At 31.1% G+C, this 18686-nt stretch overlaps 1 protein-coding gene across 3 annotated transcripts in view; it reads left to right on the plus strand.

Annotated features, from left to right (window-relative positions):
• Positions 1-5030: 5030 nt before the first annotated feature.
• The window catches only part of LOC117169093 (E3 ubiquitin-protein ligase SH3RF3-like), a 27937-nt gene continuing 14281 nt past the window's right edge, over positions 5031-18686 (plus strand). For 2 of the 3 annotated variants that reach the window (XM_033355220.1, XM_033355222.1), the window contains exons 1-6: positions 5031-5982; positions 15888-16002; positions 16107-16205; positions 16285-16421; positions 16521-16692; positions 17495-17818. In XM_033355220.1, the coding sequence (XP_033211111.1) occupies positions 5528-5982; positions 15888-16002; positions 16107-16205; positions 16285-16421; positions 16521-16692; positions 17495-17818 (1302 nt within the window). In that variant the 5' untranslated portion in view covers positions 5031-5527. The remainder of the gene's footprint in view (positions 5983-15887; positions 16003-16106; positions 16206-16284; positions 16422-16520; positions 16693-17494; positions 17819-18686) is intronic. The other variant, XM_033355221.1, reaches the window with a different exon arrangement.

Here is an 18686-nt window from a genome sequence, read left to right on the forward strand (position 1 = left end):
TAAAAACGGATATTATCATAATACAGGATATGATATCGATTATTTTGCATTTATTTATTTCTGCTTTTAGCCCGAAAACAATATTCTTTTTTCTCCTTAGGTGGATGATACTTCATTTCATTCGCGTTAAAAGGCACAATTCCTCAGGTGCCTTGAGAGGTCATGTTATCTATATTTCTAAGCATTTCTTCTATATTACAAGTTAGATGTTAAATATTTGTTTATACTTCAGATAACACAGCTCAAAAATTTCATTATTTTCAAACTGACTTAATTTATTTATAAACTATATAATTACTTTATTTTTTACTTACAATCTTCGCTCATTGCATTTACTTCCTTTCAAATATACTTCATTGTCGCGCGCTCACTTATTCAATATGGTTAAAAGTGGTGGAGTTGCTCCTTATTGGTTAACTTTTTTTTAGTTGCGTGTGGCTAGACCGTGTAATCTTAGATCATGGTTGCGACGCATGACGTCCAGTGCTTCCAATTTTGGGAACTTTTTGAACTGCGCTTCCTTCGCGCCGACGACCCGATTGGTTACTGTTAGTGCGCGCATTTTAAATTATATAAATATTCAAATTCAATATCTATGATAAATAATTAATGGAAAATGCATCAAAACTCATTTTTTTTAAAATTAATTTAGAAACTCGACAGAGACAAGATTAATCGTTGTCATAAAAAAATGTTTTCTTTCTCTGAACTCAGAATTCATAACATCTTTTTAATTAAAATCAAATTATTTTTTATCTGTCACTCCAAAAACTTTTTTTATATTTAAGAAATTACTACTTATGCTTTACCTAATAATTATTTATCATAAATTTGAAATTAGTACCCAATATAGGAATGCAAGATGGCAATCAATGGGAGAGTTTACCTCTTGTTAGGAGGCACCACCGAACTTACATAAACGGCTGCGTAATTCGAACTTAAAGTAAGCAAAGTAAAGTTTCCATAGAAAATTATAAGGAAACGAATGAAAGAAAAAAATGTGGATTGTAGATTAATAAAAAAACGAATTGAAAAGTTTGAAGCTATTATTAAAGAAGAAACGAAAGATTTGGTAGCAAGGAAAGTTTTTACCAACATCAGGTAAAGGTGGATTGTTTTCTGTGTTGAAAACTTATCTTCGTACAAAATTTTTCGTTCCTTTTTAATAATACATTCCAACTTTGCAATTCATCTTTTTATTAACATACGATCTACGTTTAATATGTTTTGTCACGCGTTTTCTTATCACTTTCTTTTAGAAACTTTACTTTGAGTTCGAATTACGTGGCCGTGTATGTACCCAGGAAAAAAGAATCCATTGAAAAGACGACTCTGTGATTTGTGTATCTATCATTTGCAGATTCAGAAAGTTAAAACAGAATCGGTTTGCGACTGTGTGAATTGGTCATTTTCTCAAGCATATAAGTTAGTCAACAAAATTATAACGACTAAAAGTATTTAAAAAACAAATCGGCGGCAATTTTAGAATTCTAGTGACAGATACGCAATTCAAAAGACTTCGAAAACCATTAAACAGAAGTGAATGGATTTTTGTTTCCTGGGTAAGTTCTGTGTTTCCTTCTGATAAGCGGTAAACTCTCCCATTTAACGATTTAACTAATGGTGAAGTTACACACCTGTTTACTGGTCGACAGCCAGCAGAAAACTTCTAAGAGTAAAAGGGACAGAGAGCGGAAAATTAAAAGAAAAGTACCCTCTATCTCTTTCACTCTTATGATTTTTCTGCTGGCTGACAGCCAGTTGACAGGCGTGTTAGTACACCATTAAAAACAGGCCTCCGTGAAAAGGTATGGTGCCAAAAAGGTGCCAATATATTTAGTATGGTCCCTATTATTATCCTCCACTCCCACCCAAAAATAATCATTATGAACCTGATTTATAGCATATTTCACTAGTCTGCACCAATGCCTCACTCACTGAGAATTTCTTGAATTTTGTTGTTATTCTGGCAGTTAATAAAAATAACAAAATTAAATTTTAAAAGTCATTGGAAGTTGAACAAAGTTACACTTCACGGTTTTTCTACACCACCTCGATGAGGCTGTGTAGAAAACTGCTGCTGCGAAGAAGTATATAGACATTTCTTTTGGCTTTTTTGAAATATAAGATAAGAGGCTATAGTGATTATTCTCACTTGGATCTCAAGGTTGTAAACTTGTAAAGTTTCAAATATTAAGGCGGGAAAATTCAAAATTATAAAAAATGCTACTAAGTAATGTAAGCATAATATCATACATTAATATGACATCAATGTTAATAATAATATTAATATACTGTAATATAAATATTAACCTAATTTCAACTGAACATGCGTGTGTGCAAGCATATTATGAAACTTTTTAACGTTTCAACGAAACTATTCATTGACTTACATATCTTATAGATCTTAGTGGTGATTATTGCTTTCAAAATGCATATTTGTAACACATGCACGGAATGTTCGCTTTTCGGGGTATGCATAGCGCTCGGGAAGAGACTTGCGTAAATTATCTTAAATTTTTGGATATTTATTGCAATTTCACCATAAATTTCTAAAATTTAAGGAAAATTTGGTTTTCATTTTTCTCTTATCGAAAATTCCCTGCAATTCTTATAAAAAATATTATGGAAAAAAGGTGCAGAAATTAGTCAGTTATAATTGCCCTTGTAAAGTATACAATACTCTTGCCACTTCGGCTCATCTTCGAGTCATTTCTGCCACTCATTCGGCCCCCTATTATAAAGAATTAAATTACAATTTTCCCTTGAAATTGCGCGTTCAAGCTTGTTCAACTCCTCAAAGACCATGAAATATTGTGAAATTATATGTAATCTTCGGCAATCTTGGAACCTTTTGCAAGAAAAACTGCAATCTAGCGAACAAAAAAAACTGAATTAATTACAACCTCGCAAACTTAGAAACTATAATAGCATATTTATTCAATTTAAATTCATAGGCCGTCTAATTTACCATATCTCTAAGGGCTAGTTAAGGTTTTTAATTAGATATTCTACCAAAAATGTTCTGAGGACTCTAAATATTTTTATCTAAAATTATGTATTTTTGACATTTTCGAATCAAATATTATTAAATTTCGAGCGACTCAAACATATTACAATTTTGAACATTTTAAATGTGAAATTGCGCACGCCGCAATTTGTAATATTTCTATTTAAAACAATTCAATTAAGTATTCCTACTTGAATCACCAGCTAACTTCACAATTCGTTGATTGCTGCGTCGAAAACAACGGACCAAATACATGGGACAAAACTTCATTGCTGTAATATATTCGTAATGAATAATAATTACTATCATTTCGTTATTGCTTTAAATAGTCCCTAAAAAATGAAAACTATTTTTCAAATACATTTATACAGAAAAAAATTAGTTTTTACGAAGATATTAGCAAAATAGAGCAAAAATTAACCGATTCTCATGCATTTGGTCCTTTGTTTTCCCCTCAGCATGTACGAAGTGAAGTTAGCTGATGGCTGGAATGAAAATACCTAATTGGGAACGTTGTCATTTAAAATTGCCAATTTTGAAATTATATTTTCGAAATTAAACCCTTTAAATTTCAATAGATAAAATTTCAATCATTATAATTTAAAATGCTTCCATTCCCAGAATTATTATTATACTTATTATACCATTTAGTTTTTTAAATAATAATATGTTTATAAACATTAAACTTAAAAATTCAAAATCATATTTTAGTTGAATTTATCTAATTATAAACTTCCTCAAAATTTAATGAATAGCATATCCCACTGGTTTACACTACTTTACTAGCAGGAATCTTCCGTTGCGGTTATTTTTAAAAACAAGTATCTCGTAAACCGTAAGAGATAGGTATAAATGGATGTCATTTTTGCGTTTTGAGTACTGCTTATACAACACTATAATATGATATCCATATTATAAACTGACTTCGATTTTTGACCTATCTCTTTACAGCCAGAATTCACCACTTTTCAGTAGGTGCTAATTCCCAAGAAAAGTTTTTGACTGCCAGAAAGTTTTTTTGTCATTTTTGTCTTCGGTTTCAGAGAATCCTGGGAAGGATTACGGTCACAGCTCATTACGTCTCATTGTTCACATCTAAGGGTCAGATTTTTTTCTACTTAAATTCACAATAAATTTCGTTTTTTCATTTCAAACTTCAATTGTCATGAAGGACAAGTTGAACGAAAATTTATTGGGGCCTGTTTTAGCTAGTCTCTAGACTGAAACCGTCAGTCAAGGGGGTGAGTCCTGTCTTACGATTTACGCGATCCTTATTGATAATATTAACAATAATGGAAATTTTGGTCTGGAACGTTCTGCGCTATTAGGGTGGTTAATGACGCGGAGTAAGAAATACATTTGTTAGTTATTCTGGAAGCCCCAAAAATATAAATAACAGAAATTTAAAAAAAGCAAGAAAACAATGTACATACTTCTTCAGTGTCAGTTTTTCTACGCGAAATCACTGAGATAGTGTAGAAAAACGGTGTAATGTAACTTTTTTAAACTCATTTGGATACTTTTTTAAAAAAATTTTTTCTTTTTTAGATTTTCAGAATAAAAAAAATAAAAAAAATTGTTTCGCCGAAAGATTAACTAGTGCAGAATTAGAATATGTTATTAGTTAGACAAAATGTTCTAATGATTTATGTAATTTATGTTTTAAAACAATCATTTTTGTCCCATTTATGCAAGCGCGCTCAAATAGGTATACTTGCATCATTTCGATTGGTCGAGAAATAGTAGATCATTTGAACATGATTTGAAACATTTGAAAATCGACTAGTATTAAATTAATAGACTTATATTAATTAATAATACGATCAATTAGAGTTAACAGCATGACTTATATTTAAAAACGGCAAACAAGATCAATATGGTAAACACAACGATATAAATAAAAGTGAGGTTAGTACGGCATGGTACGACATGTGAAAGCAACATAAAGACCATCATAAGGCATGGATGTTTGCCCTTCTCTGCAGCACGTGTTTAAAGGTTCACCATCCGTCGACTTTTAAAAAATACAGCCGGAAATGGCGGAGAGTGATTGATTCCTGAATTATGTCTACTTTTCGTGTCGTTGATTCTGAATTGTGTTAAATCTCTGGTGCAATAATGTGTTCAGTTCGGAAAACGGCAGTGAAGGAAAGAACTAGCCGCGTGACCTGCCATTCCGAAAATCCAGTCGGGCGAAATGGTTTCTTAAAAAATACATAGGAATGGAACGGATCGCCCAACATCGCGTTCTCCACGACACACGTCGAATTAAGGCGTTTTCCTTTTGCATCCGTTAGTACTCGCGAAAATAATCAAGTTAATTAGAAGCTGCAGCAAACAAGAGCTTGACTCGTCTTTAATAGCCTTGCAGCTGGTTCTGGACATAAACGCAAGAGAAAAGGAAAAGCAAAAGAAGATAAATAAGAGTTCCATGGAAAGTGAGAGGGAGTGAGACAAAGTCACAGCTGACAAGCTAATATCGATAAAGTGCAGAAAATACAGGCGAAACGAGACAGAATGGATGAGTGCATGTTAAATGACCTTTTGGAGTGCTCCGTATGCTTAGAGCGTTTGGACACTTCCAGCAAAGTTTTACCTTGCCAACACACATTTTGTAAAAAATGTCTGGAGGAAATAATCAGCACTCATCGGGAACTTCGGTGTCCAGAGTGTCGAGTTCTTGTCGACATCAAGGTAGACGATCTGCCTCCGAATGTTTTACTAATGAGAATTTTGGAGGGAATGCGAAATGCAACTCCGAAAGGAATAAAGACTCCTTCGAAGAGTATTAATGGTCCTCAACGCCTGTTTGGTGGTCATCAAGTCGCCCCTGCACCAACAATTAACACCAATCAACCAGTTGTTCTTGCTGTAGATCCTTCGCGACACACTAATGTTGCTGCGAAGCAAGTTCATCTTCATAATCAGCCCTACGGGCGTGCCATTTATGACTATGTGTCGAAGGTGCCAGGGTGCGTTTCTTTATTTTATTTTATAAAACCTTTTTTGCATGAGATTGTTTTTTGTAGCTATTTTCAGTAAAACAAACACGGCTAAGGACATCGTTGAATTTAGATAATCGAATCGGCTGAGTAATCACAGTCATTCCAATGTGTAGAAGGAAGGGAGACAGATTTCGTCGTCCTAGAGTTACACTAAGCCATGTCCACTTTTCGAAATTTTTGAACTATTAGTATTTTTAGGTTTGGTAAGGGTTAAACTTTGTGTTTAAATAAATTAATTTCCTCAGCTGTTAAAATTATTAATTAAAATAGTTGCGTTAATTACAAAGTGAAAAAATGCCAGTTTCGTAGTGCATATTTTGTGTGGGTAACCTAATTTCAATTTGAGAAATAACAAATTAAAAAATATATTTAACCTTAAAAGTAACTATCGAAATGTTACACAAAAGTCAATAAATTGGGAATAACTCATTTAATTTGAGGTATGTAATACAAAAGAATAGTACAATCTATTCTTTTTTTCCGCATCAGCTAAAATACCTTCAGAATGGTATTAAAATTTGTCCTAATATCTTTTCAATCATTCATTATTTTTGACCGATAAACTTATTTCGACATTTCAGAACATTTTTGTAGAGTATATTATGGTTAACATTTAAACCTAATTTTCTCAGTTTGACAGTTGAGGACATGATGTACTACAACTTTAGGGCGATGATATACTTCATCCTTTTGAGAACAGTCCGGTACGAATTTGCATCACCTACTTTGTTATGTATTCTTCTATGTATCGATTGAGCTTGACCTATACCTATCTATCTTTTACGAAAAAAGTTTTGTTTTCTCTACTCTCGTAGCCTCAAATTATAACTCTTAGTGTTATTATATATATGCCAACAATTACATGTACCCGAATGTTGCTGTTCAATTGAAACCATTTTGATCTTTAAAAAAATTATTCGGTAAAACTATATAAAAGATCGATTGGAAAGGGATCTGAGGTACCCATGAGTTGCAAATGCTCCCAAGTCGGGATCGTTTCGCATTGGAAGGCACCCCGAACCCTTTTCCAACTTTGCCACAAGCCTTATTAAACTACACCCACTCCCCCGCCATAAAAACAATACGAAAGGAGTCGGGTGTGCCTACGAGTTGTAAATCCTGGAAATGGGATCGGTAGGCGAAATGCGCGAGGGAAAGGAAGGGATATTTTATGTTTAGGGTGGAAAAGTACTTCATATCACTGTATTTCAAAAATCATAGAAAAAATCTGAATTTTCGATAGTAAAAATCTCGAAGTTAGAAAACCGAAATAAGAGAGCGACACTTTTTCTTTCAGATTCGTGTCGAGCATAACAAAATGCATAAAACATGTGAGTTTAAAAAAATCGAAAGTGAACGACCTTTTAAGCAGTTTTCCCAAATTAGCTACTTTCGTTTCTATCACCTGCTAAATTCACTTCGTAGATTGTCGAGTGGGGAAACAAGTGACGAATTGCAAGGGATTCAGTTCATTTTTACCCTATTTTGCTAATACCTTCATAAAAGCTCATTTTTTATATAAGTGTATTTGAAAAATAGTTTTCATTTTTTAATTACTGTTTAATGAAATAATAACATGTTAATAATTATTATTAATCACAAAGATATTACAGAAATAAAGTTTTCTTCCATGCATTTGGTCCATTGTTTTCCCCTCAGTTTTTAACGAAGTGAAGTCAGCTGATGGTTGAAGTGAAAATACCTAATATTCCTAATAAATTAAAATAAGTCAATTGGAGTCGAAAGTATATAAGCTGTATTAAGTCATTGGTGCGAATATGCGACCTAGGAGTCAGATCATATGTGTGCTTTACAGAGGGTTAATTTATCATCATCTAAGTAAAGTCATTAAATAAAAAATACAATTTAATGAACTTGAATATTTTCATTCAAAACTTCAATTCAGACGCAGTCGTTCGATGTTTGAAAATGCTATTAGAAATCTTTCGAAGATATTATTTGTTTTATTCCATAGGTCGTGAGTACGTGTACTAAAATTTTGGCACAAATAGCAAGACCTCGAAAAGCTGAAATTTGTATCGAAATTTTGGTACTCGTACTGTTTCCGAAATTCAAAAAAATTATTCACATTAATCTTTCGTTTCAGTAATTGACTAGTACACTAACAAGCAATGCATGCAAATACTTTTACAGTTGGTTGCTTCTTGTGATTAAAAGTTTTCTTTACTTTTGTTTAAAATTCGTAAATAGAAATTTTCTTCTTTCAAATTCAAAACTTTTCATATTTGGATGCTCTCAGTTTTAAGGCTTTTCTATTTCGACATTTAGCTTGAAAGAATAGTAAATTTAGAATTTTTAGGAAGAATGCTTTAGATGTCAGAAGTTCTATATTTGAAGGTTTTCAGTTTTTGATTTTTGATTATGGAACCTTCGTCTTTCGAGTTCGAACTGTAACATTACATAATATAAAGAATGTCTGCATAATTGGACAGTGCCAGATTTAACATATTTACATTTAGATATTTAGTAAGCTTAGATTTTATGTGAATCGAAAAAATTCAGGAAAACCTGTTCAGTATTTAAACTAAAAATAATGTAACTAAAATTATAAAATTAATTCACACTAAACGATTCAAATTTGAAAGCGTTTGAAAACAAAATGGTTTAAAATTCAAAGTCTTTAAATGTTTATTTTAGATTTTAAATAAATACCTAAAATTTTCAAATTAGAAGATTATTTGTGTGCAAAAATATCGCTCCAGTGTCCTGTAATAAATTCGATCAACTTATCAAGGGGCAAGTGTATACGCGACCGGGAAATCGAGAAAATCGGGAATTTAGTTCACCGGGAAAGGAACGGACAATCGACGAGAATGTGATTCAGTTACATGCATTTTTTTCTCGAATGTACTAACATCAAACTTAAAAGTGGTTTTATATATTTGATTATTCTAATTCTGATTTGGAACAGAGAATTTCGTAAACAATTATAATTTTGTGTTGGAACAGATTATTTATGGCGTGAAAAGAGCAACTTTTTAAAATAATTTTAATTCTGATTTATAAAAAGGGAATTTACACAAATCAACTATGTTCTAAGTCAGAATTCAAAAAATCCTTTTCCCAAAATAAAAATTTGAACTAAACCTTCTTTTTGCAAATAAAAATTTGCCAGAATTTGGAACTTTTCTCTTTCAAATTTTTAAAAAAGGGATTTACTATATTTCTGAATTATAATAGAAAATGTTGTAAATAAATATAATTCTGACTTGAATAGGGAATTTTTGGAAATAAACGTAATTGTGATTGTATTATGATTTAGACTTTAGGACAGGAAATTTTCTTTACGAATGATTATTTGACTTTGAACAGATCATTTTTGACATGGAACGGGAATTATGGAAAATAATTTTGATTTAGAAGATTGCACTTTAAAAAAATCCCTAGTGAAATTCAGAGTTATAATTCTAATAATATAAGAGCCCAACTTTGACGAAAAACTTAGAATAAGGGTTTTCCTACTATACTATGATTTAGAAAATACTTTCTACGTTTAAGCCACCTAAACATCCACGCGTTTCAGTCACTGCATTCTTACAATGACAACGTCATACAAAGAAATGAATCACTTATGAGGGTCCCCTATTCACGGCCGAAATATCTGATTCAATCAAAAATCTGTTAATATCAGTAGGGTCCATTAAAAAAATATTATCATATTTTATTTAAACTACTTCAAATTGGGATGCCGCCAAAACGTAAATTAACGCAAGGGCTTAGGATTTTTAAGAAAAATTTTAATTTGTGCGTAAAGAAGATTTTATGATGGATTTGTGGAGGTCAAAACAATTAATAAATAAAACTTAATTTATATTCGAAAATATAGACCTTCGGATGAAATTTTTATAATATCGACGCCTCCATTTCATACTGTTTCACGTCGCGTTTGGTCGCTGTATAGCTCCAGGTCCTATGCTTATAACAAAGATATCTTATTTGCTTTACAGTTGAACTTGGACTTGGAGCTATACATCGACCACACAACAAAAATAATTATTGTATTACATCATGTAAGTTTCAACACATTATAAGCTTTAATAAACTTATTTTGACACAGGCACAAACTTAAAGAAAATTTGTGTCAATTTCTACTTAAAATATTTATTATTTAAAACCTGTGTAACCAAAAAGCTATACTAGAATTCGTATTTCAGTTCTGATTGTTTATTATTTTTATGGGGTATTCATTCTATCGTGTATTGTTCTTTGTATATTCTTTTTTTAAATTTGTCGCTATATACGTAAATTAAGGTTCATTTAAGCTTCCAATGTCTTGAAACTTACCTGATATATTCCATTTTTTTGAAGTGCGTTGAAACCAGGACCCAAGCTCCAAATTGAATTGCCTCGTTTTACTCCATAAATACTAGAATTAGATCTTTTTTGAGGTAATTAGGACCTATTTCTCTTTTGAATCAAACCTGTATTCGAAGTGCAATGTTGGTTAATTTCAATATTTGTGTTTTTGTTTCAACTTTTATAAATCCTAAGTAAGTATGCAAAAATGAAATGTTTTATACAAAAACTATTGCAAGTAGCTAATTTTTCACTCCTAATACAGATTTGATTAAAAGCATGAATAGCCCCAAAAGATCTAAAAAATATGTAATTCTAGTATTTATGGACTGAGTGAAGCAATTCAATTTCAAGGTTGGGTTCTGGTTTCGACGCCCTTAATGAAAACTGTTTTAAGAGGAAACGTGTTTTTTAAATGTACATAATGAAAAATCCATATGAAATTCTTTGCTTTTGATAAATATTTATTTGTGCTATCAACTAATTGTGTTAAACTCGGCAAAACAATCGTAAAATCACTTTTATGCATAAATTAAAATTCATCTAAAAAAATCGAGCTCCTTGAATCTGTGACTCAAAAAACGCTTAGATAATGAGTTCTATATCATTTGGATTATGCTGCGACTTTTGGCCTGTGGAATTCAACGGTCAAACGGACATTTTTCATCGTGCTTTTTCATGGAAATATGTCAAAATACTCATAATGTATATTTTTCTATCAAAGTTGTTTATATAATTAAATGTTCGGCAATTAAAAATATATGATAGCTTAGGGTCCCTGGCAAGATATTTCTAGTTAACACCGCAAAAAAATTAAGTCCATTCATGAAAAAAGTGATAAATATGTTGCTCGTTATACCTGGAAGTCATACCGCCATTTATAAAATACATATCGATATTAAAAAAAAAATGTAATGGTGAAATTTGACATGGAATAACTCCCGTAATTAAGAACATTTTCAAAAATGCTTTGGGCCCCAAATGTCTCTTATACAACATTATAATTTCACAAAGTTTTATTAAAATCTAACGAGCACTTGCATATCCTGATATTTCTGACATCTACTGCTATAAAAAACGTGTGAAGTCTTCCATTTGTTCAATTTTTTCAGTTATGTTTAGTCTTTTAAAATAGGCATTTAGATGCTTATTACAGTTATGGTATTTGGAGTTTAAATTTATAAGAAAGGATTCCTTAATCCACTAGACGAAATTCCTATTTCACTTATAGCATATCGAAGAATGAATCGTTTCACATATGTGTCAATAACTATGATTGGAGCTGCTATAAAAATACATTTTAAAATAAAAATGTTTATATTTTTGACGCGTGAACAGATTTACTATTTACGATTTTCTGAATTAAAGTAGATTTTTCTCAGTATAAATATTTTCTCGAAAATTTTACTAAGTAACCTGTTGAATTAGCGTAAGAAATAAGTGTGACTTTAGACAAATTGAGAATTTTTGTAAACTTGCAGTGATTCAGACTAGCATATAACTTTGCAGAAATTGGATAAATGAAGCAAGTTTGTTTGTCTTAACACATTGATTTTCGTCCCTTACACTTTCTTCGCATTTTCGTTTTTATTTTCGGCTCACACTAGTCGAGCTCACGCAACGTAACACTAACAATGTCTTACGGAAGTTATAAATCTTATAGGAATGTGTTGTAGCACATTGTCAAACTCAAGATTTTCCTAGAAAATCTGTAAAATGTAAATTAAGTAGCTAATGTAAATATTTGCAAAATACTCTATCTTTTTAGTTTTTTTAGGTCTCGTCAGTTATCGATACTAATTATTTCATTATTTTGCTAGCCTATATTATCTTTTAACTTACTGAACCTACATAGTGTGCTTTCATTGTACTTCATTTTTTTCCCAGGGGGAACCTACCCTGGGCTTACATAAAGTCTAAACTAATGAGTAAAAGTACACAAGAAATATAGAAGGTTTTGAAGATGCTAGAACATTTTAATTGATTCAATATGCATTTACCGAGTGAAAAAAATGCACCTGAATTATTTTTTAAACATTTTGTTTAACAAGAATTATTACACAGTATTTAATATTTTTATTTTATTATCTGCTGTTATTTGAAATCTGGGAACCAATATTAATTTCGAATAGCTTCAAATTTTGTTTTGAGGACTGGTTGTGAGAAAACTACTTCAGTTTCAGTGACTTAGCTAAAGGATAAATAGATCGTACGTATATGATCCCTGTGAACTTTCATCCTTTTACAACGTCACTTAAATATAGATAAGGATGTTTTCTTGAAGACTCATTGATGAAGTTCTTAAAGTTTCTAATAGATCACGTAGATTACGCGATACGAGTTTTTTTATATAATAAGCAATGTCAGAATCATTTTCTTGTCGAACGTAGATTGGAAATGATGATAGTACAAAAATTCAGAGTAATTAAGCATAAATGATATCATCTTGGTTTCGTTTCTAATAATAAGGAACTAGAGAAAAGATAGTTATATAATTATCTATAAACCAACATTGTTATATTTAAATGAGTTTGAAACGAAAATGTTTTTTTTTTTTTGACTGCGTAATTAATGTCAGATAATAACCAAAAATAATGTATGATACTCAGCAAGTTATTTGTATTTTAATTTTACTGTATTATAAAAAAAACACTATATATTTTAGAGAGGAAAAGAGAGCCGAAACGTTGAAAATAAAAACGATGTTTTTCAGCAGTAGAATCGGTTTTTCTGTTTATTTTAATTAGGCCGTAAGACCGAACAAAAAAAACATTATTACATTTTTGAAAGATACATTATCCATTACAAATTTCCTTGAGGGTCAGCTATAATCTATTTAAAATGTCTGGTAAGACTTTTTAGATTAACATTATATACATTTTTTTAAATTTCAAACGCTTCCAAATGGACATTTTTTATACAATATATTATTATAGAACTAGAAATTTGATTTCGAACGATTTAAGAAATGTGTATTTTTTATGATGTAATGGTTTAAACATTTTAAATTGATAAAATTGAGCGTTTTAAATTTGAGTTTTTTATATTTTGACTATTTTATTTTAGAATTATTTAATTTCGAGAGGTATAATTATACGAAAGCTCCAAATTTTAATTTTTCAAAGATTTTTTATTTTGCACCCTTTTGAACTAGTCAAGCCTAGTTGGTTTGAAATATGTAATTAAAATAAATTGATGAATTATTTCCAACTTTTCGGTTACTAAATTGTATAACATTGAAAATGTTTCAACTAGCAATTGTTTAATTTTACGTGCAACAAATTTTAGTCATTTAGGTTTCCATTTTGAATTTTATTTAAAATTTTAATTTGTTAAATTTAGAACTCTTCCAAAGTGAAGTTGTTTTATTCGAAACCTTTCAGTTAGACATATAAAAAATATTGTTAAATTATAACAGCTCTCTTTTTAATTTCATTATGAATTATAAAAAAATTCCAATTTTACGCCTCCATTCCATACCGCGTTACATCGCGTTATTTTGTCGCTGTGTAGATAACATTGAGCATGCGTAAATAGTATAACGCAGTTTCTCTTCGAATTCATATTCAGGGGGTCCTAGATAATAAAAGCTGCAGGGTGCCGACTTCTGATAGTGTGCGTTTACCTGGGGGATCTCTTACGAATTAATCGGGTAATTTGCAACTTTGTACTCAAAATTTAATTTTCTTTATTTATGTTTAATTAATCATATTTCAACCAATATTAGTGAAAAACTCCGTAAAAAACTCATATTCCTTTGCAACAACCCAGAGGAATTAATTATTCCCAAAGCGACACGTTTGGTCTCACGATTAGAATTTCAAAAACGCAGCCGTGGAAAATGGAAAAGAAACATATGTTTCTTAAAATATTAGATTTATAAATATTGTTAACTTTCTTTGGATGTAATAAGATCTCTGGCGTGCTGAATCAATGGCGTGAAGTACACTGAAACAGTAAACATCCATACTAGGGAGGTCCAAAATCCCATTTGGTTAACATGGTGAAATTTTGGATTTGCGAAAAATCAAAATTCATGTTCATGACCCAAAAATAAAAAAACAAATTATATTTGTACTTTTTTATGTTAATTTTCAGCAAGTTCCGTCGTCTTTTCCCTAAAAATAATTTCTAATGGACAATTTGAATATTTTTTACGATTTTCTTAACAATTTTTAATTGTTTGAATAAATGTCTCTTATTTAAACAGTTATTTATTCCTAAAAAATGTAAAAAATAATCGTATTTTCTGATTGAAATCTAATAGTTGGTCATTTTTTGGAGTAGTAAAATTTTTAAAAAACATCATGTAATTGTTTAAACAATTGGTTTTGGTTCACTACGTCAAACAAGGACCAAATATCGCATTTTGATCAGAAAATACAATTATTTTTTACATTTTTTTGAATGAAAAATTGTTGAAACCAGTTACATACAGTTGAACAAATAAACTTTGTTTAAAATTGATAGGAAATATAACAATGTTCCATCAGTAATTTTTTGTATGAAAAAGACGACGGAACTTGCTGAAAATTAACAATAATACTTAAAAATATAGTTTTTTTATTTGTGGGTCATATTTGTGGCGCTGGAAGGTGGATAAGGGTGAGTTAAGAATACAAGTTATAAGTATAGCTGTATTTCGTAGACACTCATCTTTAATACCTAAAAAACTTGGCACGTGTCGATGAAATCCTGGAGTATGAGTTCGATTTTTAGAAAATTCATTATTTCTCCATGTTAATCAAATGCGATTTTGAAGTGCCCGGTGGCACGTGTTAATATATGAATTAAAAACAAATTACGAATTTATTTTCGCCGGATATTAAAACTTGGGGGCAGGGGTTTGACTTACCCTGTAACTGAAAAAGCGTTTTTTAGATCACCCTAGTGTGCATATTTCACTGTATTTTACGCCATTGATTCAGCACTCCAGAGATGCTATTACATCCAAAGAAGGTTAACAATATTTATAAATCTAATATTTTAAGAAACATATGTTTCTTTTCCATTTTCCACTGCTGCGTTTTTGAAATTCTAATCGTGAGACCAATCTTCACAAAACGCATATTGTACACGTGTCGTTCTGGGAATAATTAATACCTCAGGTTTGCTGTAAAGGGATGATGTGAGTTTTTATGGAGTTTCTCAATAAGATTCGTTAAAATATGATAAATGAAACATAAATAAAAAAAAAGTATATTTGATTTGAGTAAAAAGTTGTAAGCTAACTGATTAATTCGTAAGAGATAACGTATTTCAGTGCGCCCCCCCCCACCCCCACCCGGGTAAACGCACACTGTCGGAAGCCGACACCCTGCAGTTTGTTATTATTTAGGACCCCCTGAACATGAATTCGAAGAGAAACTGCGTTACACTATTTATGCATGCTCAATGTTACCTACGTACTGCACTACATGCGGAATTAATTTTTTTTTTTTAACTTCGTTCGGTATTCCAGAAATTTAAATGCCCTTTTTCAAGTTTCCTTATTTAATTTAGAATATTGAACCCTAAATTAAAAAAAAATAATCTCGACAATTTTTATGTTTTAGGGATTTGAGCTTTAAAAAGGGAGACATCGTCGTCCTGCGGAAGAAAATCGACAACAACTGGTATTTTGGGGAATGTGGTACTAATCATGGAGTATTTCCTCTTTCATATGTGCAGGTACTTTCCTTGATTAAAAATTAAAATACGTCATAAAGAAATATGTTCTATGTTGTGAATGTTTATTCCTGCTTCATAAAAATAAATTATTTTTAATTTTTTAGGTAATGACCCCTTTACCTCCACACGTTCCACAGTGCAAGGCTTTATACGATTTCAGAATGTCCAATGACGATGAAGATGGTTGTCTCACTTTCAACAAAGTAAATATTATCCTCTGTTAACATTAACAATATAAATTTATCCTGTTTTCAGTCTTATCGTAAGATTTAAAAATTTCAGGGCGAGGTGATCAGTGTCATCAGAAGAGTGGATGAAAATTGGGCAGAAGGAAAGCTTCTTGACAGAATTGGTATATTTCCATTGGCCTTTGTCGAATTAAATAGTGTCGCCAGGGCTTTAATGAAACTGTCTACAAAGTAGGTTTAATGAAAAGCAATTTACTCTCTTAATAATAGGTTAACTATCTAGTATAAATTTTTTAATTATTAAATTATTAACGGTACAATATTTTCCAGTGTGCAACCAGGGCCATCAAGAGTGGCTCCTCCGACTCCTACTAATGAAGAAACTACTCCATTAATTCCGACTGACCATTCTCGAAATGTGCAAACCACGAGTCAGCCTAGACCTCAAGTTACTCCGGTAATTAATTTTACTAGTAAAAGCAAACGGAATATTTTACTGCTTGTAAGTTTTCTACAGATTTTAATTTGTTATGTACAATGCCGTTCGACTTTTGAGTAATTTTAAAGTAATTGCTTATCAATATTTCTTTTGTGAAGGATGATATATGCATGTCATTTTGACTTTTATTTACGTTTAAAATGGACTTGGTAACACTGTGAAATGTTAATTATTTCCAAAATTACGAGAAGCATAGACATTTTCAAAAGTTCAAGTACCAGATCGTAAAGTATGCATCTGAAAAGTTAAATTCGCATTTTGCTATCAATGAATCTTCAATAAACCCTGCGGTTTATGGGGGGACCTGGTGCTACACAATGTTGGAAAACTACAGGGAAAGTTAAAATAACGAGCCGGGGGGGAAGGCAGGAAATGGTCGTCGTAGTTGATGGAAAAATTATGCAATTTTTAATGTGTTCGATTTGCATTTCTTTAAAATTGATAATGATCCAATTTGAAACCACACAATATTAACACTTAATTATAAAGGATTAATGGTTTCGCGAGTTTCAAATGATTTGCAATACCTATCCCTCAAAATAATTGTTTTGAAATATCTCAAATTAAAAGTTTCTTAATTTTAAAAGCTTTAATTAAAAAATATTCAGTGTTAAATTTACACTTTTGTAGTATTTGATGTTTTTAGTTTGAAATATTAAAAGTAGCATTACAAATTTTTTTAGTAAGGCCGTTTTTTTATGTTTCCAATTTGAGGCTTCGAATTCGAATTAATTCTTAACAACAACCTCTTTAATTTTCTGAATTTATGAATACCGCTACAATTTTGGCAACTTGGTGCTTTCAGGCTGCAGCACTGCCAGTATCAGATTCCAGTTCGACTGTTTCTTCTGGTGGCAGCTCAACTACTACGACACCAAATACTCCAAATAGCTCAAGTACATCAAGTAGTTCTAGCACTGCACCAAGTAGCCCGAGTAGTCCGGCGACCTCACCCCCTGCAGTTGGCAGTAGGCAAAATGTTAAACGTCACAGCTTCACTGCAATGAACACTGGCCACCATCCTCATCCTCACCACAGACACAGTGCGGAGATCCTTAGCCCACCATTGGACTCAAACAGTGGCACCAGCAATGGTGGAGCGAGCGACCTTAACTTTTCTCCGTCTCAAGTAAAGACGCTTTCATTTTCATTAATTTGCGAATTGCGAGAAGAAAAAACAGCTTCTGCTTTGACGAAATAATTATCATCTTAAAGTCTTTTAAATTCCATAAAGTCAGTATTTCTAAAGTAAAAAATAACAATTTTATTCCAACTCTGTCAACCATTTAATTGTCGACCATTTTGCGATCTGGTGCCACAAATCAAAACGGGAAACAGTAGGTCGAATTTTAATGATGAATTTAAATTTCTGTATCAAAGTGTTTTTGTAACTGTTTCGTGTAGTTTATAACATTTATTGCATTATAAAATAAATTCATCATCGCAAGCAAAATTTTACGTTTGGATTTCTATCTTAAACAGTGAAAAGGCACATCTATTCTCAAAAATGTTTTCTTTAAAAAAGAAAAGAAAAAAAATTATTTTACTAAGTCATGTATGTTTCAATGCATTGTCAGCGTAAATGATGTTTAATTAATGTATATAACGAAAAATTTGAGACGAATTATGTAAAGAATATGAATATTATAATTGAAATACTTAATAATGGGTGGAAATTTTCAATAAGTATTACAATAATTTTTTTTCGTATAGAAAATATTTTTTTCTTGAAATGTGTGTTTTTACTGTATAAAATGAAAATTCTATTTTAAAAACTTTGTTTTCGATAAAGGCTCCTTTCCATAATACAGTAAATTGTTTAAACTCCAAAAAGGAAGCGCAAAATACTTTTATGCAGGAAAATTAAAATGGATCTTTAAAATTCGAACTGCTCTTTCTACTTATGATTTTTTGCACAAGTTGGAATATATGGTTTAGCCATTTCCAACAAGGGGTCATTCACAAAATATGTGATACATTTTTCAGGAAATTCTGAC

Source organism: Belonocnema kinseyi, chromosome 3, assembly GCF_010883055.1.
Source record: "Belonocnema kinseyi isolate 2016_QV_RU_SX_M_011 chromosome 3, B_treatae_v1, whole genome shotgun sequence".
Lineage (NCBI taxonomy): Eukaryota > Metazoa > Arthropoda > Insecta > Hymenoptera > Cynipidae > Belonocnema > Belonocnema kinseyi.